We start from the raw sequence: 16077 nt of genomic DNA on the forward strand, positions 1-16077 counted from the left end.
TGTTTACGTTGAAGATTTTCCCAGTTTAAAGTGAAATTTGGTATTTGCTAATTGCTCCATTGCAAAATCATGATCACAATGCTAATGCTACTAACAAACCTAGCCATTACATGCAACCTGTTAGCCTAATGGAGAATCTCTGTACTACCATATATTGGAGATAAACAGAAGTGGTATGTTGTAATTCAGACTATCATCACACTCATTGAACACGGCTGCAACAGCACCAGTCCAGGAACTTTACTGCCACACCTCATATATATATAATGATCAAGAATAATACAATAGAGAAGTAAGATTAGATAAGACAGAGTTACAATAAGACAGAGTTACAATAACGTGAATTATGGATCAGGGTCACTGCTATCGCAAAAGTACCCTACAGCCATAATGTATATATAAAATATTACTAGTATAAAATACATTAAGTAGATGTTTATGCATGGAAATGAACTATTGAAAATACGGTGTACCCTCGTAGCAATATGTGTTATGAACGAAGGTGGGAAGCAAGGAACCGGAAAAATAACTGTAACGATAGAAAAGTAAATCAAAACAATATTTTTGAAGAGACGACCTAGGTGGATATAGCATTGCAGAATCTTTCATAATTTTTGTCTTTAAAATTGATATTACCACGTGGACTTTCGCACGTGTTCTTTGACATACAGAACATGTCGGAAACAGAAGTAAGAGCATTGCTGTCTTTTTCATGATTTTGGTGGATGACCTCTGATGAAGACACAAAAATTATAAAAGACTCTGCAATGCTATCTCCACCTAGGTCGTCTCTTCAAAAATATTCTTTTGGTTTACTTTTCTATCGTTACAATTATTTTTCCGGTTCCTTGCTTCCCACTTTCGTTCATAACACATATTGCTACGAGGGTACACCGTATTTTCAATAGTTCATTTCCATGCATAAACATCTACTTAATGTATTTTATACTAGTAATATTTTATATATACAGTGAAACTTCTCCTAACGGACACCTCTCGTTAACGGACATCTCCCTACAACGGACATTTTAAATTCCCCAACTCACCTCCATTGGTTTTAACTTGTTTGCAGCTTCTGTCTAGCGGACATTCTCTGTAACGGACGCGGACAGGCAATCTGCACTGTTTCGTTTAGATTAGCACTTAATTTGATCTCCCCATAACGGACAGCGGGCGAGCTCACGGCCCTTTTTCAAGGAACTTTTCTTCCACGTATTGCCTCAATTGTGTGTTTATTTTCTATTTCCGATTCTCTGAATTTTATCAAGGTTTACGTCGCGGTTCTAAACCCTTTTTCAAGAATTTTAAGGCACATGTTAAACTTCTGATGAATTCGGTGTGTGCAGGGGGGAGGAGAATATGGTCGACCTTTCGTCTTTTCAGTTTTAGTTTTGTTCAGTGTCGTGTGAAGTGCACAATGGCTTCTCGTAAACATTTAACTTGAAAAGATAAAGTCAAACTCATTAATGCGTATGATCGGCAAAAAAATAGTGTTCGCAATCTCGCTGCAAAATTCAAAATCGGGAAGACGCAGGTAACCGACATCCTAAAGAAAAAAAATGAACTGCTCAAACAATTTTGGCAACGCGGAAATGATCAGGTTCAAAAATCATTCCCGAAAACTGTTGGACTTCAAATTTGTCGCGCACGTGCTAAAAAAATTCCCATTAATGGGCCTATTATTAGGGAAAAGGCTTTGGAGGTTGCAAAATCTATGGGAGTAAATGAGTTCAAAGCTTCTGTGGGATGGCTAGACAAGTTCAAAACTCGGCATAAAATTTCTTGGAAAACCGTAAGTGGTGAAGGTGGATCTGTTGCTACTGGGGTTGTAACAGAGTGGACCATCAAATTGGAAGATTTATGTCGTGATTTTGAAGCTAAGGATATTTACAACTGTGACGAAACAGGGTTGTTTTTTAAAGCTCTTCCTGAAAAAACAATGAGTCTAAAAAACAAAAAGTGCCAGGGCGGAAAAATTTCTAAGGAACGCTTGACTGTACTATTGTGTACAAATATGCTGGGAGACTTTGAACAACCTCTTGTTATAGGAAACCCACAAAATCCTGTTGTTTCAAGGGCATAAAGTTGAATCTTTTGGATTCAACTTTATGCCCTTGAAACAACGTAAGGAAGTCTAATAAAAGGAAGTTGAGTGGAAGTCTAATAAAAAAGCGTGGATGACACGAGATATCATGAGCAAATGGATAAGTCACTTTAACCAAAATATGATTCGTCAAAACAGAAAAATTATTCTTTTCATGGATAATGCTGCATCTCACCCGCACATTGAATTGTCCAACATTCAAATCATTTTTCTGCCACCAAACACATCTGCAGAGTGTCAGCCCTTGGATGGATAATAAAAAATTTTAAATTTCACTACAGAGAACGTGTTTTAAGACATCTCATTGCAAACATGAACGATGTAACATGTGTGAGTGACCTTGCAAAGAAAATCAGCATTCTAGATGCAATTCAATGGATTTCCTCTTCAGTAAACGAAATTAGAAAGCAAACTGTCGTGAACTGTTTTGTAAAGTCTGGCTTCTCAAACGCAAAAATTGAAGTTGGGAACAGCAATGTGGAGCACCAAGAAGAACAAGAACTTCAACATCTATGGATAATGTACGATACTTCTGCTACAAGTGACCCTGGCTACAAAGATATAGAGTCAAACCTCACTACAGAAGATGGTGCTCTAGATATCAACGACATTATCATCGATATTTTTCAAGAAGTTCCTCATGAGGATGAAGAAATGGAAGGAGGTCATTCTGTCGAAGAACATATTAACGACGAACCACCGATGAAAATAGAAGAAGCGCTCATACAAATCAATCGTTTAAAAATGTTTTTCGCCGCTGAAGAAGATACTGGACTTTCGATGGTTTCTTCACTCCAAACAAATGTTGAAAACAAAATTATCAGCCGGAAGGTGCAGAAGAAAATAAATAAGTGATTACTGTATGCATTTTTCTTAAGATAAAGTCATAATATGCATAGCACAATTGTATGTATATTATTTACAAAAATATTGTGCAAAATCTGTATATAATTTAATTTAATTTTACATTAAACGTTTAATGATTTTTCTTTCTTTCTTTTTTTTTTTTTCTCCCTCAGACTTCTTGTTAGCGGACACTTCTCTCTAACGGACACATTTTCATTCCCCCATGGCTGTCCGTTAAAGGGAAGTTTCACTGTATATATATATATATGAGGTGTGGCAGTAAAGTATATAAATTTATTTTTTTTTAATCATTGGAATTTGCTACCTTCAATTTCATTATTTAGAGGCGTTATATTTAAGCTAAGGAAAACTTACCTACTTTAACTGGTAGGATTTCTGTCTTGGATACTTTCTGATGGCCTTTTGCTAACTCTCTCTTTAATTTAGCAATTTCTTGTCGTACTTCTTCTCTAAGAATAATAAAATATAAGTTCAGATTTCAAAAAAAAAAATTAATAAATTAAAATAAAATAACATAAATAAAAAAATAAATAAAAAATAAACTGAATTCAGCTTGGATAATGTAAAGTTGAACAGGCATCAAAATTACTTTAGCATTAGTAGAGGCATTTGATGCAAGAAAGCAAGCTTATGCAGCATCAGCCAAAAAAAAAAAAAACCCACTTCACCCCTCTGTTCGTTCAAAATACCTGTCCAACTGAGCCTTAAACTTATTTAGGCTATCAACTTCCACGACAAGGGATGGAAGTCTGTTCCACCAACCAGCCACCCGCTGGCTAAAGGCAAATTTCCGCACATCTATCCTACATCTGTCTTTCCTCAATTTGAATTTATGCCCTCTCAGGTGATTATTCTGAGTGAGAGGAAGAATCCCATCACCATTGAGCAAGCTCAAACCATTCAAGGCCTTATGCACCTCTATCCGATCACCTCGCTGGTGCCTAGTCTCCAGACACTGTAATTTGCAAAAACTTAAGCCTTTCTTCGTAAGAGCACCCCTTTGTTCCATTCACTAATCTTGTTGCCCTTATCTGTACTCCTTCCAGCAGCTCTACATCCTTCTTGAAATGAGGCCTCCAGACATGTATACAGTATTCTAGGTGTGGCCTGACCATTGCCTTATACAAGGGAATAATCACCTCCTTATCCCTGCTAGAAAAATTCCTATATATCATTGACAATACACCATGAGCTACTCTTGCAGACCATCTGCACTGTTCAGAGAACTTCATATCTGCCTTCACAATTACCCCCAGGTCTTTTTCATTCTCTATCACTGTCAGTGTAGTACCACAGAGTTGATACGTTGCTCTGGGGTTGCTGTTTCCCATGTGTAGTACTTTACATTTGTCAATGTTAAACTTCATTTGCCACCTCTCAGCCCATCTGCTCAACCTTTCCAGATCCTGTTGCAGCAGCAGCATAGTGTCAGTAGTGTCCTTGACAACCCTGACTACCTTTGTATCATCTGCAAACTTCGACATTAAGCTTGATATACCCTAATCAATATCATTTATGAATACAGAAAACAATAATGGACCCAACACTGAGCCCTAAGGGACTCCACTAATAACATTAGTCCACGACGAGCAGCGTCCATTGATTACCACTCTCTGTCTTCTCCCCCTCAACCACCCCTTTACCCACAGCAGCAATTTGCCTCCAATGCCACACTGCTCCAATTTGTGCAGCAGTCTTCCATGTGCAACAGTATCAAGAGCCTTTCTAAGATCAAAGTATATAATATCAAAGTTATTCCCTGCATCCAGTTCCTTTGTGACTGCATCATAGTATCCAATCAAATTGGTCAGGCATGACTTCCCCTTAACAAAACCATGCTGTATCCGAGCTATAGCTAAAGTCTTGTCTAAATGATCCTGCAGTGCTTCTTTAACTAGTGCCTCCATTAATTTTCCTGGAACAGAAGTTAAACTCAGAGGTCTATAATTACTTGTGTCAGCCTTTGATCCTCCTTTGTGAATTGGGGTCACATTTGCACATCTCCAGTCTGTGGGTACCTCCCCTGAGTCCAAGGAAGCTCTCATAATTATGGCTAAGGGTTTGCTTACTTCCTTTGCTGCCTCTTTTAATATAACTGGATAGATCCCATCCACCCCGGGTGCCTTTCTTGTGTTTATGTTCAACAATTTCTCCTCCACTTTACTCTCAGTTATTACAAGATTCTCTAGCTTACTGCTAGAGTTGAATACACCTCTGGCTTTCCCCTCGCTAAATAACTCCTCATGTGTGAATGTCGATGCAAAATATTCATTTAGTTTGTTAGCTACCTGAGCAGGATCATCAACAGTTGACCCATCGATATCAAGTGGACCAATCTGATTCATCCCCTTCCTTCTAGAGTTTACATAAGTAAAGAACTCTTTGCTGTTTTTCTTTGCATCCCTTGCCAAAGGTTTCTCGTAATCTGCCTTCGCCTGCCTAACCTCCTTTATAACTTGGTTACAGATCAACTTGTATCTATCATAGGCTTCTGTATCATGTGTTAATTTGTATGTATCCCATGCATGTTTCTTCTCTGCCATATGCCTCATCAGCTCATCTGACATCCATTTAGGCCTAAACCTTGAACAATATTTCTTAGTTGGTATGTAAAGCCTAGTAGCTTCCAAGATAAGTTCTTTGAATGCTTCTCATTTTGCATTTGCTGTTGGTAACATCATCAGTTGGTCCCACTGTATAGAATTTAAATAGTCTCAGTCCATCATAATCGCCTTCACGAAAGCAATAACCCTTCCCTTTACCCCTAATGGTAGTTACCTCTTTGAGTAAATCCCACTTCAGCACACTGTGATCACTGCCACCTAGTGTTTCATTTATCTTCAGATTCCTAATGCATGAAGAATCACTGCTGATAATCAAATCAAGAGTATTCCTCCCTCTAGTTGCCTCCCGAACATGCTGATGTAGAAAACAATCATCCAATAAATCCACAAAAGCCTTGCTAGTGCGTGAGTGACCAGCCCCCAAATTCCAGTCAATATCTGGGAAATTAAAATCTCCCATTATAAGATTCTCTGATTTCCTGGCCCACTCTATTTTCCTGTACAGTTTTCCACTCTATTTTCCTGTTTTGTAGTGGTCGCATTGGTGCATTAGGTGGTTCCACGTCTCTTCCTCCACAGTGGGCTATCAACCAGGCCAAAAGTCATTAGTTTGGCTTGGAATAGGCCGTGTCCTGTAATTAAGAATGTCGTGTTCAGTCCTGGGAAGAACCGAGGAAGGGGGCTTTTTGGGTACACCCTGTTAATATGTGGGAGACATTTCTAAATTTCTCCTTTGGTGGAGTTTGCCCACCTATCCTGCAATGTCTGCTGCAGGTGTTGTGTTAGTCTGGTTTTTTACTATTATGTGGGCGTTTGTAGGGTTGACGGTGAATCGAGCAAAAGTGATGGGGCTTCCTCTGGCATAATAATACGTGAAAGCAGTCTTAATAACCTCAAAGTCCAAGGGAAGGGCTCCCGCTATGACCTGTAGGGCATGCGTACTTAGTGTACGGCGTAAAGAATGGGGTTTGAAGAGTGGAACCTTAAGGTTATATTATAACTATATATTTTTGGCAATTTTAACCTATAGGGCTGTGCCTGGGGCTATAGATCTGAAAAAGTTATAATAATTAAGCAATTGCAACTAGCTGAGACAGCGGATAGTTGCACTTTGAATCATCCAAGTTTCCTTCTTAACTAATACAATGTGAATTTGTGAATGTGATTTTTTATTGGAAATACAATATTAGCAAAGTAAATATTAGTTATCTGTTGTTGAAAGCTTTTCCTTTATTTCTTATTTTTCGTAGGAGTGAACATTTGACAAATACTAAATAAAAAGTTCTTGCCTTGTAGTCTGAAAAATTTAATTTACTTTCTGATCCATGTAAGCCACTTTAATAGACACTTGGCAACTTGAAGACCAGTCCCTTTGAGTGATTTCCTTTGTCCATTTTGTGAACTTCATGATTCCACAATCATTTTGTTCTTTAAGATAAACAGACAGTGTGTTAACCAGAATTTCGTATTTCCTAACAATACCTGACTTTCTCTTTGTTCCTTTCCTACTTCATTAATCACGTCTACTTTTCTGAGAGAGTGCTAGGCTTGAGATGTTCCATGTTGAATCATGTCTGCCAGTGATACATTCAACTCTGAAGAACAGTTTTATCATGATCTCTGTGGCAGCAAAGTAAAATTCATATTTTTCTAGTGAAAAACTCAGTTAGGAAGATAATAAGTATGGAAAAACAACTTCTCAACAGAAACCGACAAATGAACTTCAAATTATCCAACAACAGTACAAGTACGCAAAATCAAATTAAAGATAAATTTTATACTATTCTTTGGACTAGAAGATTCAAGAGGGGAGGGAAACAACGAGATAACCAATATTTCAAATTAGGGATTTTGAACTATCCAAGATCAAGTGTAATAACAACAAAAAATTAAAAGACACAAACAGACCTATTTAGTTTGCAATGATACAGTTTACCTTTTTCTTTTAAAGGAAATCAGAAAGATAAAACATTTTTGAAATATAAAAATAATAGAATGAGTATTAGAAAAAACAAACACAAAAGAGCAAAGCTTATTATTATTACTTTTTTTTTTTTTTTTTTTATGAAACCCCAAACATGAAAGGTATTAAAACCTATAGTACTTAGTATTATGCATGGGTTGAAGGTTGAGAAGAATGAAGATACCAGTTGGCATTTGACTTGAATGTCTGCAGATAGCAATTTTCAACAGTATCAAAAAAAAAAAAAAGAAGCAAGAAAGAAACAGTGTGTAACCTGTACGCACGAAAGATGTTTTATTTTATGCGAAAACGTCCTTAGCTTCAAAGATGCTAAAGGGATTTAGTATGAAAAGAATCCACACATTCAACATTTTAAAGCATTTATTTTTTTGACAGATTCATGAATTTAAGGTTGCAATACATGTTCAATAGGTAATTTATTTTTAATGGGTTTGTGGTAGCTAAAATATGATACATACACTTCAGATTGTAAAGAGTGTAAATGACTTTGAAACACAGCATCAATTATAGTCCATGATTAGTAGTCAATACAGATCTAGAAGTATTTAACATTAGACCAAATTTATTTTCTAAGAAATCAGTCAGTTTGGATTGAGAATCTGCAAATTTAACTTTGAAATCTCCACTAAGTATCATTGGTATTTGGTCGCATTTCTTGTGAGAAAATTGTTGTAGCAATGCAGCTCCTTCAATGGTGTAAGGAAGTAAAATGAAAAGGATGAATTCAATGATATGCTGGATCTTTTCATTAGGTGAAATGTAAATGACTACTAACAATATAATTTGACCATCACGAAGAAGGCACATTCAGCTGCACAAATGCCTCTAACAGGTCTAACAATCATAGATTTCTCAACAGTTTGTCGATAAATCATTTCCACACGAGAATTAACATGAGTACGATTTTCTCTCTTATGATAAACTGCTACACCACCAGCTTGTTGATCTTCTGATTTCAATTTAATGACACAATTGAAGTTAGGTATGCTTACTTCTTTGTTATTTAGCAACGTTTCAGAAAGTAGATGTAAAAGTAAATGAGAGTTTGAAGGACACAGTGGACGCCCTCAAAGGATTTAAATTTTAAATTCAGGGGCCCATCAAGCTCTCAGCTGCCCACATCAATGCCAGAGTTGCACTTGGATATCACGCAACACAGCGGCAACCCCCAAGGCAGAATGCGCTAGTCCCAAAGAAACTAGTTGCTGTCGGTAACTCTACTGTCAGGGGAAACAGGAAACATACTGTACAAAAAGTACAAGTGGAACAGGACCAGGGTATGTCTGCCAGAGGCAAAGGTTGATGAGGTATAGAGCAGATATCATCTTTTAAGGGCACAAAGGGTGATATTGTTGTACACGTTGGCACTAATGATATTAAGAGTATGAGACCAGCGGAATTAGTTAACAAGTACAGGTCAATCTTGAAAAAAAGCAGTGAGTTAGGGTTGAATTTGAAAGTGTCTGCAATTCTGTCCAGACACGATACGAAGAAGTATACGATGAGAGCCTTGCCGATTAATTCGGCCCTGGAGAGATTGTTCAAGGCTCAAAGTGTAGAATTTTTCTCAGCTTGGTCTGTGCTTCTTAACAGGAGAGACTGCTTCTACAGGGATGGAATACACTTAGAAAGGGTGCAAGAATATTTACTGATGCTATTGAGCCAGAGTTAGGTGGGTCGGAAAACTTCTAGCTTGGAGGGGGGATACACGGAATAATAGATTAACAGTAGCCGCTGGCGGAGGAGAAAATGATTTTTGTACTGCTTCTATTGAGATGCAATTGAGCAGCAGCCTGGAAAGCAAGGCAATGGGGATTTCCAGGACTGCTGGGAGTCATTGTTATTGTTATTGTTATTTGATTTTTAGGAGCATTAGCAACTAAGGCCATATTGCTCCGGGATATGCGGTAGTCATCCCCTGACCTTTCCGCATCCTCCTTATTTGGTGGTGACGGGCTCGAACCCCGGTCTAATCAAGAAGCGTGTGCTACGCACTGCTGCTCCTTCCCACCTGGCTACGGAGGCGCCTACTCTGGGAGTCATAGTGGAACAAGTAAATACATGGGCTGTGTTATGGTAACAAAAAGTAGACACACGTGCATGTATACTTGCATGTACACCAATGCTAGGAGTATAGTTAACAAATTTGATGTTAACTATACTCCTAATAAGCTTGAAGTGCTAGTCAAGACATCAAAGGCAGGTATTATTGGGATATCAGAGATGTGGTGTCACACAGACATAAGCAGTGCAGAATTGGAACTTGGGGAGTGCAATGTATACAGAAAGGACAGATAGAACAGAAAGGGAGGAGGGATTATGCTGTTAGTTAAGAAACAAAATCGAAGGAAGTGCATCCAATTGATGATGGTAGACAATGCAATGTTGAGTCATTTGGTGTGACATAAGCACTGGGAAAGGAAAAATACAAGCGGGTGTGTATTATAGGCCTAATGAATCTGATGAGTATAATAAGCAATTGTGCAGAGAAACTGAGTGGGCCAATAAATCAGAGTGTCTTATAATGGGGGATTTTAATTTCCCAGAGAGACTGGAATTTGTGGGTTGGTTATTCACACACTAGCAAGGCTTTTGTAGATTTATTGGATGATTGTGTTCTACAGCAGCATGTTTGGGAGGCAACTAGAGGGAGTAATACTCTTGATCTCATTATCAGTAGTGAATCTTGATGCATTAAGAATCTGCAGATAAAGGTGACAGTGAACACAGTGTCCTGAAGTGAGATTTACTCAAAGAGGTAACTACCATCGGGATATAGGGAAGGGTTTTTGCTTTCGTAAAATGACTACATTTAGGTTAAAAGTAGCTGCAGGCAGAGGTGAAGGCGATTCTTGCATTACTTCTATTAGAATAAGCAGCTGTGCTGAGGATATCAGGGACTGATGGCAGTCATCGTGAAATAGGTGAGTATATGGGATGTGTTAGGGTAACTAATAATAAGAATAGGTACATGTATACTTGCATGTATACCAATGCTAGAAGTATAGTAAATAAATTTGATGAATTTCAAGTGTTGTTCAAGACATCAAAGGCGGATATTGTTGGGATAGCAGAGATGTGCTGTCACACAGTATTAAAGAATGCAGAACTGGAATTTGGGGAGTACAATGTGTACAGAAAGGATAAACAGGATAGGAAGGGAGGAGGTGTTATGCTGTTAATTAAGAAAAACATAAAATCAAAAGAAGTGCATCCAGTTGATATAGATCAACAGTGCACTGTTGAGTCAGTTTGGTGTGACATAAGCATTGGGAGGTCAAAATTGGGAGTAGGAGTGTGTTATAGGCCTAATGACTCGAATGAGTACAATGAACAATTGTACAGAGAAATAGAGTGGGCTGGTAAAGAATGTATTATAATGTGGGATTTTAACTTCCCAGATACAGACTGGAACTTATAGGTTCATCACTTGCACACTAGTAAGACTTTTTTGGATTTATTGGATGATTATTTTCTACAGCAGTATGCTAGGGAGCAACTACAGGGAGTAATACCCTTGATCTGATTATCAGTAGTGATTATTCATGCATTAAGAATCTGCAGATAAAGGAACCACTAGGTGGCAGTGATCACAGTGTGCTGAAGTGGAATTTACTCAAAGAGGTTACTACCATCAGGGGTAAAGGGAAGGGTTTTTGCTTTCATAAAGGTGACAACGGTGCTCTGAAACAGTTTAAATTCTTTACGGTGGGACCAATTCATGATGTTATGAACAGCAAATTCAAAATGGGAAGCATTCAAAGAAATAATCTTGGAAGCTACTAGGCTTTACATACCAACTAAGAAATACTGTTCAAGATTTAGGCCTAAATGGATGTCAGATGAACTAATTAGACATGTGGCAGAGAACAAAAATACAGGGAATACATATAAATTAACGTGACACAGAAGCCTATGATAGATATAAGCTAGTCTGTAATCAAGTGACAAAGGAATTTAGGTAGGCAAAGGCAGATTATGAGAAAACTTGGGCCAAGGATGCAAAGTAAAACAGCAAACAGTTCTTTCTTTATGTAAACTCTAGAAGGAAGGGGATGAATCAGATTGGTGCACTTCATATCGATGGTTCAACTGTTGATGATGCTGCTCAGGTAGCTAACAAACTAAATGAATATTTTGCATCTACATTCACACATGACGAGTTATTCAGGGAGGGGAATGCCAGAGGTGTATTAAACTCTAGATAATCTTGTAATAACTGAGAGTAAAGTGAAGGAGAAATTGTTGAATATAAACATAAGAAACGCACCTGTGTTCGATGGAATCTATCCAGTTATATTAAAGGAGGCAGCAAAAGAAGTAAGCAAAATCTTAGCCATAATTATGCGAGCTCTACTGATCTGATTGAAGTGTATAAAGCCTTGAATGGGTTGAGCACGCTGAATTCTGATGGGATTCTTCCATTTGTTCAGATTACGAACCGAAGGGGGCATAAATTGAAATCGAGGAAGGACAGATGTAGAATTGATGTGCAGAAATTTGCCTTTAGCCTGCAGATTCTTAATTGCAGGAACAAACTTCCCTCTGTCGTGGAAGTTCATAGGTTAAATAAATTTAAGACGGAACTGGAAAAATATTGAGAGGGGATTATTTTGTAATTTTTTTTTTTTTTTTTTTTTTTTTTTTGGCTGATGCTGCATAAGCTCATATGCTTGCATCATATGCCTCTACTACTACTACTACTGCAAGAAGTTACTGTTTGTTGAAGTGACTGTTTTATTGTTGTGTTCTTGAATCAAAGCTCTTTAAATTTTAAGCAATGAAATGGTCTTTTGTGAAATAATATTCTTTAATAAAATCTGCAGATTTCATTGAAGTATGCATCTTTTCATTTTCCATTTTTTTGAACTCATTCCTTTTTGACAAAAGAGGCTTTTTCGGTGGCTTCAAAGCTTTTATTCTTGCATAACATTACTACCTGTTGCTTACCCTACAGAATCAACGTTAGTGACTGAGTTAGCGACCTTTAGGAAGTGGCGCCATTTCCATATCTTAGTATGAACTTACTCTACTGAATCAACTATGTATCCTACCGAATCATTGTTAGTGACTGAGTTAGCATTGTTAGCATCATTTAGGAAGTGATGTCATTTAAAATCTAACAGCCACCTAATAGGAAGTGACGTAATTTGCATCATTTAAAATCTAAACGGTCAGCTTTCTATGTTACCAATCAATTGCATCATTTCCATTGCAAGAAAATTTCATTACCAATCAACTGCGTCTTTCCATTACAAGAAAATTTTGTTACCAACTGATTTTACTTTAGTGCCACCAGAGATGTGTTCACATCAAAAAAAAAAAAAAAAAGCCACTCTAGGTAAATCACAGATCTATATAGCTGCATTTAGCCACCATATTTGTCTGTCTGACTGCATGTAGCAACTCAGGTCTTAGTGGATGGATTTTCATGAAATTTTACATTTAGTTTATATAGAAGGATTTGTCAGACCATCCTAAATTTCATTAAAATCAGACAAATAGAAATCTGGCAATTATTTTTTATCATACAATTAATATGGAAAAAAGAAATTCGTAGATTAAATGCAGTTTTAATGAAATACTGTTAGCTTTATACTATCCAAGCAATATCCACGTGTATTGTTATGTGAGACTTATGAAAGTGATGTAACAATGAAAAAATATATACATATGGTCCTTGAGGTTGTCACAGACATTCTCTCAGATATGCCAGACAAGCTGTACTTGCTACCTGGGAGTCTAAAACGCTGATGGAACTGATATTCGGCTGACACTGAAGTCCAGTGGACCCATTTTCGGTGAAGTCCAGATGGTCTGTGACAGCCAAATCCTCTGCCTGCACATTCACGATGGTGGGACTGTTAATAATCCTGGGTATAACCTCCATGCACAAGTACATGGTGGGTGACCACCCAAGTCTGAGCCAACATAACCAGGGGTCAAGGTGTGGTGCCCACAACACATGGAGGAACGCCGCCCCTCTATGTTACCACACAGTACTAGGTGGTAGGTGACTCTCATCAACCAGTGCAATACCACCATTTTGCTTATTGGAGACTTGAAGTGGTGGAACCCATGTTTAGTCTCTACAGCTAACTTCCGGTCAACACTTCCCGATCTCTTCCACCATACAGTATGACTGATGACTTTTGAGGTTATGATGAACATCGTGGCGAGATCCAATATTCCTTACATTTCGAGAGTACAGCTCTAAAACGGTGTTTGCAGGCCGGCTGTTAGTTAGTACACTGGAAAGAACCTATTGGTAACTCTCTAGGAGGCTTCCAGATCAGCTAGTGTATAATCTTGCTACCTCTACTCTGCCAGATAGTGACTGGAGGGAGTCCAAGTAGTGTGTATGCAGGGAGCATTGTTGTGGCCACATTATATCAAGGACCTGGGTATATTCTTACCATGTGTACCCCACATCCAAAAATTTCATTACTTCATACAGCGTGTCCCACCCACTTTTTCTAATTATTGAATACACCATGAATTGTCAAACTAATAGAGCAAGATTATCTGCGAAAAGATCTAAACCTCCCAAGCACTTCCTAATTCATTTCACAAATATACGTGGTCTCAATTCTAATCTCAACGATGTCCATTTCTACTTGCAGTCTGCCAAACCCCATGTACTTTTTCTGACAGAATCTGTTATCGGATGATTCAACTACTGCTCATCTCAGATGCCCAAATTATTTGCTGTATGATTCCTTTCGCCTTAAAGGTGGTACATGTGCATATGTCCGTTCTTATATTCCCTGCAGAGACTTGGCAATTTGGAGTCTCCTCTCTTTGATCTTCTCTGGCTTAAAATCTCTCTACCTCTGTGTCAAATTCATCTGTTGTCTCTAACGTTCTCCCAACTCCGCTAATTACTTGGAGCTCTTTGCACCTTGAGTTTCTCCATTCCAACTTTCCTAACAGTGAGGTAATTTTCTTTGGTGATTTTAATGTTCACAACTCCAGCTGGCTTCCGTTTTCTAGTCACACCGACCCAGCTGGTCGAGATGCTGAGGCTTTTGCAATTACTAATCACCTTGCACAGATTGTTCATTTAACTACAAGAATACCAGACAATCCTAATCATACAGCAAATATGCTTGATCTTTTTCACACAAACAACCCTTCTAAGTACATGGTCGAAGTGAGAGGTTCTTTAGGCACTTCAGATCACAACTTCGTGATTGTCTCTTCTCCAATGGAACCTTTATCTCATGACTATTCTCAACCTCGTGTTGTTTGGCATTACAAGAATGCAAAATGGGATGAACTGCGAGACTTCTTTTCTTCTTTTCCTTGGTAAGATTACTGTTTCAAAACTTCTGATGTCACGTTTGCTCAGATCGTGTCAGTGAAATTATTCTTGGAGGAATGGAATCCTTTATCCCACACTCCACTTTAAAATCTCGTCCTTTATCTAAACCTTGGTTTTCCAATAAATGTGCTACGGCTGTTCAAGAGAAGAATGTTGCATATCGTAATTGGCTTTTTTTGTAATTCTTCAGTTTCATTTTCTGCCTACACCAAAGCTCCCAACAATTGTAAAGCAGTTATTAATCAGTCCAAACTAGAGTTTGAATACGCTAAGAGTAGAAAACTTGCTTCTTGCTCTAAGATAGCCGAGCATTCTGATCTCTTGGCAAAGCTATTGGCCGCAACTTTTTCCCATCTGTGCTCCCACCTCTGTCCAAACCAGATGGTTCCGTTGTCACTTCAGCCAAAGATAAAGCTGACCTGCTAGCATCCCATTTTTTTTAAACTCATGTATTAATGATCTTGGTAAAACACCTCCTGCCATTCCCAACATGCTCCATTCAATGCCTCCTGTGGTCTTCCGTCAAAAGGATGTCAGAAGGATTTTGACGAATCTTGATGCTAAGAAAGCTCCAGGTCCCGATGATATTTCTCCCAAAACCTGTGCTCCTCAACTTACTCCTATTCTTTGCCGTCTTTTTTCACTTTCTTATTCCAAAGGTGTTTTTCTTTCTGCTTGGAAATTTGCTAATATCCAGCCAGTTCCTAAAATGGGTGAGAAATCCCTCCCATCCAATTATCGTCCAATTGCAATTATTTCTACTCTTTCTAAAGTAATGGAGAAATCAATTAACTGCCAAATCTTAAACTACCTAGAAACCTTCCGTCTGATCAACGATCACCAGTATGCATTCTGTTAGTGTCGATCCACTGGTGATATTTCGGCTTATGCTACCAATTTATGTACTCATTCAATGGAAAGGTTCGGTGAAACACAAGTAGTTGCTCTTCACATCTCAAAAGTTTTCGATCATTTTTGGCATAAAGGTCTTCTAAACAAGCTTCCATCTTATGGTTTGCCAACTGTTTTCAGTAATTGGTTATCCAGTTTTCTCTCTGAACGCTCACTGAGGGTGATGGTAGATGGCTCTCTGTCTAACTTTTGGAAACAGTTCTTTCGTTAGTGCCACTAATGCACTAACGAAAGAACTAAACCCCAAGGTTCAGTTCTTTCCCCCACTCTTTTCCTCTTGTATATTAATGACCTTCTTCCATTGACTGGAAATCCTATCCAT

At 38.1% G+C, this 16077-nt stretch overlaps 1 protein-coding gene across 1 annotated transcript in view; it reads right to left on the minus strand.

Annotated features, from left to right (window-relative positions):
• The window catches only part of LOC150089109 (spliceosome-associated protein CWC27 homolog), a 334415-nt gene that overhangs the window by 81353 nt on the left and 236985 nt on the right, over positions 1 to 16077 (minus strand). Inside the window, exon 8 of the mRNA XM_090390329.1 lies at positions 3326 to 3420. Within this exon, the coding sequence (XP_090246455.1) occupies positions 3326 to 3420 (95 nt within the window). The remainder of the gene's footprint in view (positions 1 to 3325; positions 3421 to 16077) is intronic.

Source organism: Mastigoproctus giganteus, chromosome 2 (genome assembly GCF_048544385.1).
Source record: "Mastigoproctus giganteus isolate SK-2022 chromosome 2, ASM4854438v1, whole genome shotgun sequence".
Taxonomy (NCBI): Eukaryota; Metazoa; Arthropoda; class Arachnida; order Uropygi; family Thelyphonidae; genus Mastigoproctus; species Mastigoproctus giganteus.